Below are 13268 nucleotides of genomic sequence, written 5' to 3'. Positions count from 1 at the left end.
CTTATTTTCTGTCATTTTGTTTGAGTTCCTGTCTGGTTCTTTCTTTCTTTCCACATCTGTTCAGTCCTGTCTTCTCCTTTTCTAATATGTTTTCTAATGTTGTCACTCTCTGCACTCGACTTCTTCATCTTTCTTTCACTAATAAAGGAACAAAAAATACCAGGCTTATGTATGAGGTAAATCGACAGAGGAAAACTCATTTTTCTCTGTAATTTTAAAGTTGTTTTTTCGTCATTGTAGCTTTGATTGGACTCAGTAGAGAGAGACAGGAAAGGCCGGGGAGAGAGAGGGGCTGCCCTGCAGCAAAGGGCCTGAGGTGGGATTCAAACCCACGACTCAGCCTGGACAAGCTGGAGCTCTGCAGCACGTGAGCTACCAGGGCGCCCAGGTTTCTGTCATGTCAGCTGATTTTAGCTGCTTTTGGAAACACACACACACACACACACACACACACACACACACACATACAGTTTCAGCTCGCTCACATTTTCTGTAAAGCCTCGTTTGGATTTGTACTTAATGTGTGTGTGTGTGTGTGCGTGTGCGTGTGTGTGTGTGTGTGTGTGTGTGTGTGTGTGTGTGTGTGCGTGTGTGTGTGTGTCAGTACTCACATCCTCTCAGGCTGTCAGCTGGAATCCACTCTTCTACATGTTCCAGCCTGTAGGGATGAACACAAAACCATCATCCTCTTCATCATCATCATCATCATCACCTGCAGGTCACATGACCCCAACACACCTGTGGCTGCTCTGATTGGCTGATCTCTCTCTGTCTTTCTGTCCAGTCCTGAGGCCACTGAGCACTTTGGATATTTCCCAGGAAATGCTGCCTGCACTGACTGTGTCCAGCACAAGAACCAAGCAACCAAGCTGCTCCGCCTGGACTGACTCCACCCCTCTAGGACTGACTCCACCCCTCTACTGACCTCAGAGGACTGACTCCACCCCTCTAGGACTGACTCCACCCCTCTGCTGACCTCAGAGGACTGACTCCACCCCTCTACTGACCTCAGAGGACTGACTCCACCCCTCTAGGACTGACTCCACCCCTCTGCTGACCTGAGAGGACTGACTCCACCCCTCTACTGACCTGAGAGGACTGACTCCACCCCTCTACTGACCTCAGAGGACTGACTCCACCCCTCTGCTGACCTGAGAGGACTGACTCCACCCCTCTACTGACCTCAGAGGACTGACTCCACCCCTCTACTGACCGCAGAGGACTGACTCCACCCCTCTACTGACCTGAGAGGACTGACTCCACCCCTCTAGGACTGACTCCACCCCTCTGCTGACCTGAGAGGACTGACTCCACCCCTCTACTGACCTGAGAGTCTTCAGTCTGCAGTTTGGACTCTCCACCAGAGCAGACAGCAGCTTCACTCCTGAATCCTCCAGACAGTTCTCACTCAGGTCCAGCTCTGTCAGATGGGGGTTGGACTTCAGAGCCGAGGCCAGAGAAGCACAGCTGTTCCTTGTCAAGCTGCAGTCCCTCAGTCTGAATAAAGAATAAAAAATAAACTATAAGACCAGAAGAGTGCAGATCTGTGTCAGGCCTCCCTCACAGAGCTGCGTCTGATTGGCTGCTTGTCTCTGAAGAGCAGCAGCCTGACAGGTGGAGCTCAAACCACTTCCTGTCTTTTAGGAATGGAATGAGTCTTGTGCTGCATCTTCATGCAAGCATGGGCTCAACATTTTCCTCCAATCAGGGCGCTGCATAACAGAGTCAACACCGGTTAAAGGGGATTCAAACTTCCTGTCAGTCATTCCATTTCCATAATTCCAGATTTGAAGCGTCACTCCTCAGTGAACTGGCTCCTTGTGCTCTGAGAGCTTTTTCCACTTCAGTATCTAGTTATTATTATGAATTTGCCATGTTTTCTAGCAGCCTGCTCACACTGATACAGGTATTGATTTTGTAAGAAAGTGAAAATACTAAACATTAATAGGCTAATTATTCCTAAATAAGTGAATATGTTGTTATTTGAAAGTCTGGTCCCCACAGTCTCTGCCTAAAAAAACTCTGGCCTTTGGACAAATGGAGCTGATGAGCCCTGATGTGTTTTATTTTCTTCCTCACATCACAGCAGCGATCTGGAACCGACGGCTCACCAGGGGCCTCATGTAAAGGGTGGGTACGCACAAAAACGTGGTATACGTCCTTCTCCACGGCAAAGTTCAGATGTATCAAGAGTGAAATGACCGTGGAAATGTGCGGTGCCTCACGACAACTTCATGGCTGGCGTACACGTTTCTACAGCTGTGGATCCTTTGGTGACACCTAGAGGTGATGCTGGGAAACTGTTGATAATGTGAAGACAATCAGGGCCCTAATTTGTGGCCTGGAGGTGTGTCCGTGGGCGTGTTCCATGCGCTATCCCTAAAATTGCTATCTTGCGGATAGCAGGTGGTCAGGACCGCCTGTGCTATATTTTTATTTTTAATATTTTATTTGCCCAATCTACCTTGTCAATAAATTAGTTTACACATAGTTCCACCTCTGCCTCTTGTGTGTGTGTGGTGTGACCCGGGGATTTTACTCCCCGGGTCACGCTCTCTCATTCTTCCCAAAATGAAATGATAAGTAGTGTCTCACAAGAAATCACTGGGCACATTGTGAAGGAATTGAAACAGACCAGGATGTACTCTGTCAGTGAGTAGGTTAATGTGAAAAATAAGTCATTTTTAAGCCTTGTTCTAACTTCATGGGGACATATATATACCAATTGATTTGGATTCAGATTCAGATTTAAACAAGGATTTGTGTGGTATACTTTGTTTGTCGCCATGACCTTCCTATGTGCAGTTTGGGCTCATTCTCCATTCATGCTGACAGGCACCTGCACTTACTGATCTGAAATAGATGCCTAACCCTAGCCCAAAAGGCGTTATCAATATGATTTTTGATAGAACGACATGAGTGCTTACAATTCCAGTGAGCCACCTACTAGGCCTATTGACCCTGATTAGGCATACACCCGTAATTGATTATACAGTAACTTGAATGCATTATGTTTTAAGTCTAAATTTTGCCATTATAAGTCTCTTAAAAGTCCCCTGAAGCCACTATTTAAGGGTTTGTTTTTCAAAATTTTCTCCCATGGGAGCACACCCGCGGACCCTCCAGTTGGCCTGGGCTTAAGCTCTGGATGTCTACAATGTCTGGCACCGCCCCTGATTGTTATGTTTATAATCGTTTACATGAAGGCACTCTTGTGAATCACTTCAGTTTTATTTTATTAATTTTTGCGCATTTTTTTGTCAGAATTCAATTCAAGTTTCTGTGCTGAGAATGAGATTCTTCATCCTGTTGAAGTTTTGTGATTGACATACATAACCGTTTGATCATGTATGGCTAGTGTTGATCAGGTAGGCCTTTGTTACTAATTACCAATTACCAATATTCATTCAGTCAGATTCTATATATATATATATATATATATAGATAGATAGATAGATAGATAGATAGATAGATAGATATGTATGTATACACACACACACACACACACACACACACACACACACACACACACACACACACACACACAAGTATTTACAGCTTGGTCCCCCCCAGTTCTAAAATCCTATCTGCGCCCCTGGAGGGAGCAGACTACAAACTGGCACTGTGTGCGATGGGTGGCTTCTTGGTGAGTAAATAATTAATTCGTTTAATTGTCCTAATATTAATCCCCCTCATGTAGAGGAGTAGTAACATGGAGGGGCGCAAGGGAGTAATTTGGCCTAGGGCGTCAACATAGGGAGAGCCGCCACTGGCACCAGGGCTCAGTCCTGATCACAGAGACCGGGGTTCGAATCCGACCTCAGGTCCTTTGCTGCATATCATCCCCTCTCTCTCCCCTGTGACTATCAAATAAAGCAGAAATGCCAAAAAAAAAAAAAAAAAGAATAAACCCGTGTGTAAAGTGTAAAATGTCTTAATCAGCCTCACCTTTTCCCCGGTGCACTCTGCATTCATTTACAACAATAGTGTGTGATCCGTGTAAGTGGTGTATAAAATTAACAAGCAATTAATGAATGCACATCTTACCCGGGAGGCCATGCGGCCCAGCAACATTTGATTTCAACCATATAAAAGAAGCAATCACAGATCACACAGCATTGACAGCCTCACACACACTCTCCTGCTCACTCCTCTTGTGTTTCGTGTTTCGCGCCTAACAGGACATTTTTGCACACCTCCACTTCAGTGAGGAGCGTCTCTAATTCACATTCCGTGAAATTTCTCTTTTTTCCATCTTATTCATGTTGAGGTTGTAGTTTTCTGATCATGCAGAGGGGAATCTCAGGTGCAGGGCTCATTTAAATATGATTTGCATATTTAAATGAGGGCGTGGTCAGGGAGGGGTCGGTTTCTCCAACATGTGCGCTCAATTCCAATTTAATTCGGATGTTCAAAGGAAATGTGCTTGGATTCATGTGTATGCACAGATTCATACATCTGGATGTTTTTGTGCGTACGACGTTTTCTGGATTTAAGCGTCCGCCATGTTTCAGCAGGAAATCCACGCAAGTCTTTGTACACGAGGCCCCAGCTCTTTTTGATAGAAGTCATGTGGCTCTTGACAGAAACTGAGTTTTAAACACACAAAAACACTCAAATCTAAATTAAGAATAAGGTTTCTCTCTCTCTCACAAAGCACGCATGCATCCATGATACAGAACCTGACCAACCATCCTCACAAAAACTGAAAGAACTAGCAGCCCCGACTTTAAAAAAGCACAACATATACTTCACAGCAATATCAGCCTTATAGACATTTAGTGCTACTATATGATTCAAACAACATCCATATATTTATGGATATCATCCTAACAATATCCTCACAATATCGTTATCACGGTATTCAGTCAAAAACACGGTGACAGTCGACTGTGTTCATTAATTACCACAATAAATATCAGATTCCCACAGATGGAGGCCATTTGGACCCCTGCATGTTGAAATAATGTACAATATCATCACTCAAGTTCACAGTTTTTCACTTCAACACACAAGGATTGTGTGAAAATACAGTTTGACAACAATTTGAGATGTAAGCCTGTAAAACTCCTGTTCAACTAACAGAATATTACATGTTCACACATCATTAAAAAGTGCAGTCTGACCTGAGAGTCTTCAGGCTGCAGTTTGGACTCTCCAGTCCAGCAGACAGCAGCTCCACTCCTGAATCCTGCAGCTGGTTCTCACTCAGGTCCAGCTCTGTCAGATGGGGGTTGGACTTCAGAGCCGAGGCCAGAGAAGCACAGCTGCTTTCTGACAACCTGCAGCGCCTCAATCTGAATGAAGAATAAAATATGTAGCTAAAATTTCCAGTGTTTTGGATATTTATCAGTCAGAGATTTTTCAAAATATTCAAAAAGGAAGGAAAAAACAATGAAATAGTTATTATAACAATTATATTATTAATAATAATGATAATACTAATTTATATTTATATTCCACTTTTAAAGCAAAGTTCCAAAGTGCTTTACAAAACCATCAGAGTAAATGAAAAGATAAAGATAACACCTAAAATGAAAAGACCTCAAAATATTAAAAACACAGATAAACAGACAATGAAAGCAAGAAATGATAAAAGGTCCAAAATGATTCAAATTCAGTGCTAAGTATGGTAGACGTGAAAACAGCCATAGGTACGTCCATAAATAACAAATGAATGGCTCAGTGAAAAGTCCTCAGATGCCTTCAGTCTACCATCTTCTCAGAGTAAAACTGGAGAACAAGAGCTTCTGCATCACATGACACCAGCACCCAGTCTCTGGACCAATCAGGGCCAAAGTTATGAGCAATTCAAAAGACTGACCAGGTGGTGGCAGTAGAGGTGGGCCCATCAATATATTGATATAATATGGATACAGTGATATGAAATCAGATATCATGTGGGATTTGGGATATGGTAATATCTTCTGGCATCAGTGTTGTCCTCTCCTGCTTTTAAAGGCTGCATTACAGTAAAGGGATGCAGTTTTCTCAACTTATTAGACGCTCCTCGCTGCTCTGTTATTGGCCTCAGCCTGCTCGCTCATCATATCCATATTACTAATGACTGTTCAGCACTAATTTACACTTTCATGAAAGCACTAACAGTCATCCTAACAATATCCTCACAATATGGATATCACGGTATTCAGTCAAAAACATGGTGACAGTCGACTCTGTTCATATGGCTCAGTCTGAGGGACTATAGACAGAAAATATCCTGAAATATACAAAATGTTCATTTGGCGTGGTCGTCTGTCAGCCTGCAGAGTTTAAACAAAGTTTTGTTTAAACTTTGCTGGATTTGCTGAATTTGCTGGGCCAGCCATGCAATGGTACTCAACCTAGTCAAAACAAAAACCCGAAAACTGGACCACCAGAAATCTCCATCCCAAACTAAAATAACAAACTAAAATAACAAAACCCAACTCTAAATCATGTTGGGAAAGAAGAAGAAAAAAAAAAAGAAACAACTGCTGCTGCTGCTGCTGCTGCTGCTGCCAGGTATGAGAGAGCCACCACACCTTAGGCCCCCCCTTTTCTCTCCTGAGTGTAACTGGCTCCAGGTGCTTCTTCATACAAGAGGAGGGCCGAGGGAGAAAAGAGGAAGAGCCCCGGAGAGAGAACAAGGTGTAGGGAAAGAGAGACAAACACAAAAAAAACATCCCTACAGGCAGTGTGCAGTATTGCACCTCCATGGCACACGTAACAGACGGGACAGTCGATAGGGAGATAAATTTATGTGCTGATTGAGATAGTAGCATTGAATAGTGGTTTTTGTGGGTATTTATTGCATTGTTACTGTGCCAAGGGTTTCCACTACATGTAATTCATCGTGGCGCACCGCCACCGCAAAATAAAAGCCACCACACCTTTGGGATGATTTTTATTTCTTCCAGATGTTAAAACAATTTTAAAAGGATATATGTACATATACAGTACAGGCCAAAAGTTTGGACACACCTTCTCATTCAATGCGTTTTCTTTATTTTCATGACTATTTACATTGTCGATTCTCACTGAAGGCATCAAAACTATGAATGAACACGTGGAGTTATGTACTTAACAAAAAAAGGTGAAATAACTGAAAACATGTTTTATATTCTAGTTTCTTCAAAATAGCCACCCTTTGCTCTGATTACTGCTTTGCACACTCTTGGCATTCTCTCGTTGAGCTTCAAGAGGTAGTCACCTGAAATGGTTTTCCAACAGTCTTGAAGGAGTTCCCAGAGGTGTTTAGCACTTGTTGGCCCCTTTGCCTTCACTCTGCGGTCCAGCTCACCCCAAACCATCTCGATTGGGTTCAGGTCCGGTGACTGTGGAGGCCAGGTCATCTGCCGCAGCACTCCATCACTCTCCTTCTTGGTCAAATAGCCCTTACACAGCCTGGAGGTGTGTTTGGGCTCATTGTCCTGTTGAAAAATAAATGATCGTCCAACTAAACGCAAACCGGATGGGATGGCATGTCGCTGCAGGATGCTGTGGTAGCCATGCTGGTTCAGTGTGCCTTCAATTTTGAATAAATCCCCAACAGTGTCACCAGCAAAACACCCCCACACCATCACACCTCCTCCTCCATGCTTCACAGTGGGAACCAGGCACGTGGAATCCATCCGTTCACCTTTTCTGCGTCTCACAAAGACACGGCGGTTGGAACCAAAGATCTCAAATTTGGACTCATCAGACCAAAGCACAGATTTCCACTGGTCTAATGTCCATTCCTTGTGTTTCTTGGCCCAAACAAATCTCTTCTGCTTGTTGCCTCTCCTTAGCAGTGGTTTCCTAGCAGCTATTTGACCATGAAGGCCTGATTGGCGCAGTCTCCTCTTAACAGTTGTTCTAGAGATGGGTCTGCTGCTAGAACTCTGTGTGGCATTTATCTGGTCTCTGATCTGAGCTGCTGTTAACTTGCGATTTCTGAGGCTGGTGACTCGGATGAACTTGTCCTCAGAAGCAGAGGTGACTCTTGGTCTTCCTTTCCTGGGTCGGTCCTCATGTGTGCCAGTTTCTTTGTAGCGCTTGATGGTTTTTGCGACTCCACTTGGGGACACATTTAAAGTTTTTGCAATTTTCCAGACTGACTGACCTTCATTTCTTAAAGTAATGATGGCCACTCGTTTTTCTTTAGTTAGCTGATTGGTTCTTGCCATAATATGAATTTTAACAGTTGTCCAATAGGGCTGTCGGCTGTGTAGTAACCTGACTTCTGCACAACACAACTGATGGTCCCAACCCCATTGATAAAGCAAGAAATTCCACTAATTAACCCTGATAAGGCACACCTGTGAAGTGAAAACCATTTCAGGTGACTACCTCTTGAAGCTCATGGAGAGAATGCCAAGAGTGTGCAAAGCAGTAATCAGAGCAAAGGGTGGCTATTTTGAAGAAACTAGAATATAAAACATGTTTTCAGTTATTTTTGTTAAGTGTCACGGGAGCTGGAAGGTGGAGGACCCAAAAGCAGGAGCCACAGGCAGAAAAATGCTCAATGAAAAACAAAATTTAATAAACTACAGAACACAAAAAACTCAGGCAAGAAGCAGAACGCAACACAGCACAGAACTGAACAATACAGCACAATGAACCGACGAAGAACAGAACTCAAACAGGACTTAAATACACAAGAACTAATCATCAAACAAGACACACCTGGGGAAGGGGCTGGAGCACAAGACAGGAGAACACAGAGGATAGGCTGAGGGAAACACTGGGAGGGATCAGAACAATCAGGGATGATTAACAGACACAGGACAGGTGTGGCACTGGGAGGAGCAAACAAGACACAGGTGAAATCACTAAAAGAACCAGGCAAAAGACACACAGGAAACAGATACAAACAAAACCATGACAGAAACACATGAAACAGAACCAAACAAAACACAAGCAACACGAAACCATGACAGAACCCCCCCCCTCAAGGGACGGCTCCTGACGTCCCAAAAACACTCTCAGGGGCACGGGGATGGATGGCCGTCATAAGACGGGGGGAGGAGGAGGCCAAAACAGGGCTCAGAGCTGGACTCTGGTGGAAGGCCAGACGGCAGATGACCACGGGCGGGGCGGTGCTCGGGCGGACGGCCAGGGTGCGAAGAACCAGGCACGGGGCGGTGCTTGGGCAGACGGCCAGGGCGCGAAGAACCAAGGACAGGGCGGTGCTCGGGCGGACGGCCAGGGCGCGAAGAACCAAGGACGGAGCAGTGCTCGGGCGGACGGCCAGGGCGCGAAGAACCAAGGACGGAGCAGTGCTCGGGCGGACGGCCAGGGCGCGAAGAACCAAGGACGGGGCGGCGCTTGGGCGGACGGCCAGGGCGCCGGGAACCAAGCACAGGGCGGTGCTCGGGCGGACGGCCAGGGCGCTGGGAACCATGGACAGGACGGTGCTCTGGCGGACGGCCAGAGTGCTGGTGGTCAAGGCGGACCCTCTCTGGATGGTGGCAGTGCGGGTGGCACCACACTGCAGACCGACCATAACATCCTGCAGTGCAGACTTGGGATCGCCAGGCAGCAGAAGCGGCAGGGTGAACTCTGGACCGCCAGAAAGCGGCAATGTGGACTCTGGACCGCCGGACAGAGGCAGCAACGGCGGCAGTATGGACTCTGGACCGCCGGACAGCGGTAACGTGGACTGGGGACCGCCGGGCAGCGGCGATGTGGACTGGGGACTGCCGGGCAGCGGCGGCAGCGTGGACTCTGGACCGCCGGACAGCGGCGACGTGGACTTGGGACCGCCGGACAGCGATGGCAGCGTGGACTCGGGACCGCCGGGCAGCGGTCGCAGCGTGGACTCGGGACCGCCGGGCAGCGGCGACGTCCACTCCAGGCCGCCGGGCAGCGGCGACGTCCACTCCAGGCCGCCGGGCAGCGGCGACGTGGACTGAGGGCTGCCTGACTGCTGATGAGCTGGTAGGACCAGTGACACAGGACACCGAGGAAGCAGCAGCACAGCCATGGGAGGTTGGGGTGAGTGCTGCACGGGTCCTGGGGGCTGGTACCGGGACTGTCACAAGGGCAGTGGGAACTGAGCCTGGGGCAGTCAGTCGGGCTCGGAGAACTGGGACTGGGACCGGGTCAGCTAGTCGGGCTCGAGGAACTGGGACTGGGACGGGGATCGGGTCAGCCAGTCAAACGCGGGGAACTGGGACTGGGACCGGGTCAGCCATTCGAACTCTGGGAACTGGGACTGGGACTGGGACTGGGACTGGGACTGGGACTGGGTCAGCCAGTCGAACTCGGGGAACTGGGACAGAGACTGGTACCGGGTCAGCCAGTAGAACACAGGGAACTGGGCTTGCTAGACTGCTGGAGTTGGTAGCTGGGCTTGCTAGGCTGCTGAGGCTAGTGACTGGACTTACTGGGCGGCTGATACTGGTGGATGGACTCACCAGACTGCTGAGGCTGGTAGCTGGGGCTGCTGGGATGCTGAGGCTGGTGGCTGGATTGCGGCTAGCCTGCAAGTGGCCGACACACCCGAGAAGTGCACTCACGGGAGCAGCCGGAGCCCGGGCCGCAACCATTGTCCTGACGGAGGTGGTGATCTCTGCGACCTGCTGTGAGAGCTGAGTGATGGTAGCCATCAGCGTCCGGTTGCAGTCAGCGAGTTCTCCGAGTTTCTGCTTATGAGAGTCCAGAAAAGTGCCTTCAGTCAGGAGCTGGGGCACCGGCTCTGCGGGGCCCTCAGAGCGGCCAGTATGTTCCCCGAAACAAAATTGCTCCGCTGGGTCCTGTATGGGTCGGTTCATTCTGTCACGGGAGCTGGAAGGTGGAGGACCCAAAAGCAGGAGCCACAGGCAGAAAAATGCTCAATGAAAAACAAAATTTAATACACTACAGAACACAAAAACTCAGGCAAGAAGCAGAACACAATACAGCACAATGAACCGACGAAGAACAGGGGCCCGTTGCACAAAAGTAGGATTAAGACATCCGGGATAAGTGACTGAGCCGAGCTCAACGAATCCAAAACACGAGCGTCCAGGCTTAATTGGTTGCACAAAGACCAAGCCAGGATCAGCAGACACGGATTCATCAAGCAGCTGAAACCTATCCTGGATAAGTGCGCGCACGCGGCTTCCTCAGATAGACCCCGCCATCGATCACAGATTCACCGATCCACCATGGCAGCGAGAGCAGCGTATTTCTCCCCCTCTGAGGCAGAAATCCTTATGGAGGCTTACGAGGAGGTGAAAGATCAAATAAAAAAGAAGGACAACACGGCCACTGTTATCAAACAACGAGAGAAAGCGTGGAAAAGTACTGCAGACCGCCTGAATGCGTAAGTAGTGCGCAAATACACACACACTGCTCCGCTGAAACCATCACAATTACAATCCAAATAGTAAATTAACATCTCCGAAAACGTAGTTGTACTCTGATTATTAATCAGTTGAAATTGTAAGTGAAATTGACTGCAGATGTGAGTGAAATTGTGTAAATGTAACTCCATCAGACTGTATAATAATTTGATAAATAGATGAGCTCACTGACTGAATTGAATTTCACTTTAGGATAAAAAAAAAGTTCCTCTTATCTTATCCTTATATTTGTCCCTCATGCTCCATGCTCCTCTGCATGCACATCAAGATAAAATCCCCCTCAGGTGCCCATCAGGCGGGTTTTGTGAATAGGAAATCCTTTCACAGCATTATGTTTAGGTGAACATGACTTTTTGATATTGTCAGTTAATGAACACTGTACACTGCTTGTGATGTCAGTTGATTGGTTTAATAGTCGTCATCTTATAATTTCAGATGGTCTGCAGTGCTGACTGCCTGATCAGCAATGTTGTGGCAAAGTGGCCTGGCTCAGTCCATGACTCCCAAGTCTTTCAGACCTCTGGAATCTATCAGCACCTATCACAAGGTGAGCCACACAACCTCTATTAATAACCACTTTTTACATCATGGCTGTGTCAAGAATGTCACTCATTGTCATTTATGAGGTTGTGATGACGAGATTTTGTATTGACAGGTGAATTCTCTGGTGTCTTGCTGGGGGACAGGGGGTCTGCCTGCCAGCCTTTTCTCCTGACACCACAGACCCCCAGGGGGCACAGCAGGCCTTACAGTCCTGCCCATGCCAGGACAAGGGCCAGGACTGAAATGACCTTTGGCCTCCTGAAGGTGCTTTCACTGTCTTTAGGACTTAAGGGACATCACTGTGGCCTGTGCTGTCCACCACAGTGTGGCCTACTGAGAGAGCCCCCAGAGTGCCATCACACACAGACTGGGACAATCATGCATCTTCCCTGATGACGACAGTGGTCGGCTGCTCAGGGACCAATATGTGTTAAATTATTTTAGTTAACATTCATGCTTTAAATTTAAGTTAAATATGTCCTGCAGTGGCAGAGATGCATGCTGTGAATTTCAGTTAAATATGGCCTGCATTGGCAGAGGAATTTAAAAAAAAAAAAATGCTTAATTGTATTTAAACTGATTTGGCCTCTTATGTCGTTTGTGCTGTATACTGTGTGTATACAAGCTTGCTACTGCATCCATTCATTTGTCTGTTCATTTGTTGTGTATGGATTTGTCCTGCATTTATTTCAGTGTGCAGACATGCAGGGTGTATTATATACAGACCTTTGAATGTGTCTTTATTCTTGTATGCTTTGATTCTGTGCTTTCTATCATGTAGAGTCACTGTGTAAAGGAGCTGATTGTTTACCTGCTTTGATTTATCCTTATTCAATAAAGGAACATCATGTTACTCTTTCATGTGTATTTAGATTTATATGGGATGTGTATTTTATAGTTTATGGGAAACTGTAAATTATCTAATATTGCAACATCTAAAATCATCATTTATCATCAAATTAATGATCACAAATGTTTAAATAATGACAGGTGGTCTAGTTTCGACACCTTCCTAAAATAATTGCCTATGTCATTTTTTTTTTTTTTTTTTTTTTTTTGTCAAACGAGTTTTTTGCCTAAATCATCTCCTCTTGATGCTGGCCACCTCTGGTGAAATCACCAGCATCAGAACAGGTCATGCCATTCTACCCCTGAAGTATAACTGCCTAAATCAATTGTGTGCAAAAACTGTGACTTTGGTAGTTTTATTTTTGCCTAAGGCAAAAAAAAAAAAAAAGAAAAGAAAAAACGTTTTTAGGCTATTTTAAGCATTCCAAGATGGCAGCGGTATCAAGAAGAAAGAAAATTTTCTCTGCCAGTGAAGTTATTTCAAGGATCCAGGGCTCATCCTCAATTAGTAAGTGATGAGGTTTAGTATAACTTTGGCATATAACATATTACAATTGCCTAAGT

General features: G+C 46.3%; 1 protein-coding gene across 1 annotated transcript in view; it reads right to left on the bottom strand.

Annotated features, from left to right (window-relative positions):
• Positions 1–1331: 1331 nt before the first annotated feature.
• Positions 1332–13268, bottom strand: part of LOC115369193 (NACHT, LRR and PYD domains-containing protein 12-like) — a gene marked incomplete at its 3' end in the record, with an annotated part of 79965 nt that continues 68028 nt past the window's right edge. The window contains exons 15-16 of the mRNA XM_030065761.1: positions 5127–5297; positions 1332–1497 (exon numbers count right to left, since the gene is read on the bottom strand). Of these exons, the coding sequence (XP_029921621.1) occupies positions 1332–1497; positions 5127–5297 (337 nt within the window). The remainder of the gene's footprint in view (positions 1498–5126; positions 5298–13268) is intronic.

The sequence above is a fragment of the Myripristis murdjan genome, chromosome 12 (assembly GCF_902150065.1).
Source record: "Myripristis murdjan chromosome 12, fMyrMur1.1, whole genome shotgun sequence".
NCBI lineage: Eukaryota > Metazoa > Chordata > Actinopteri > Holocentriformes > Holocentridae > Myripristis > Myripristis murdjan.
This window is presented reverse-complemented; position numbering and strand designations above follow the sequence as displayed.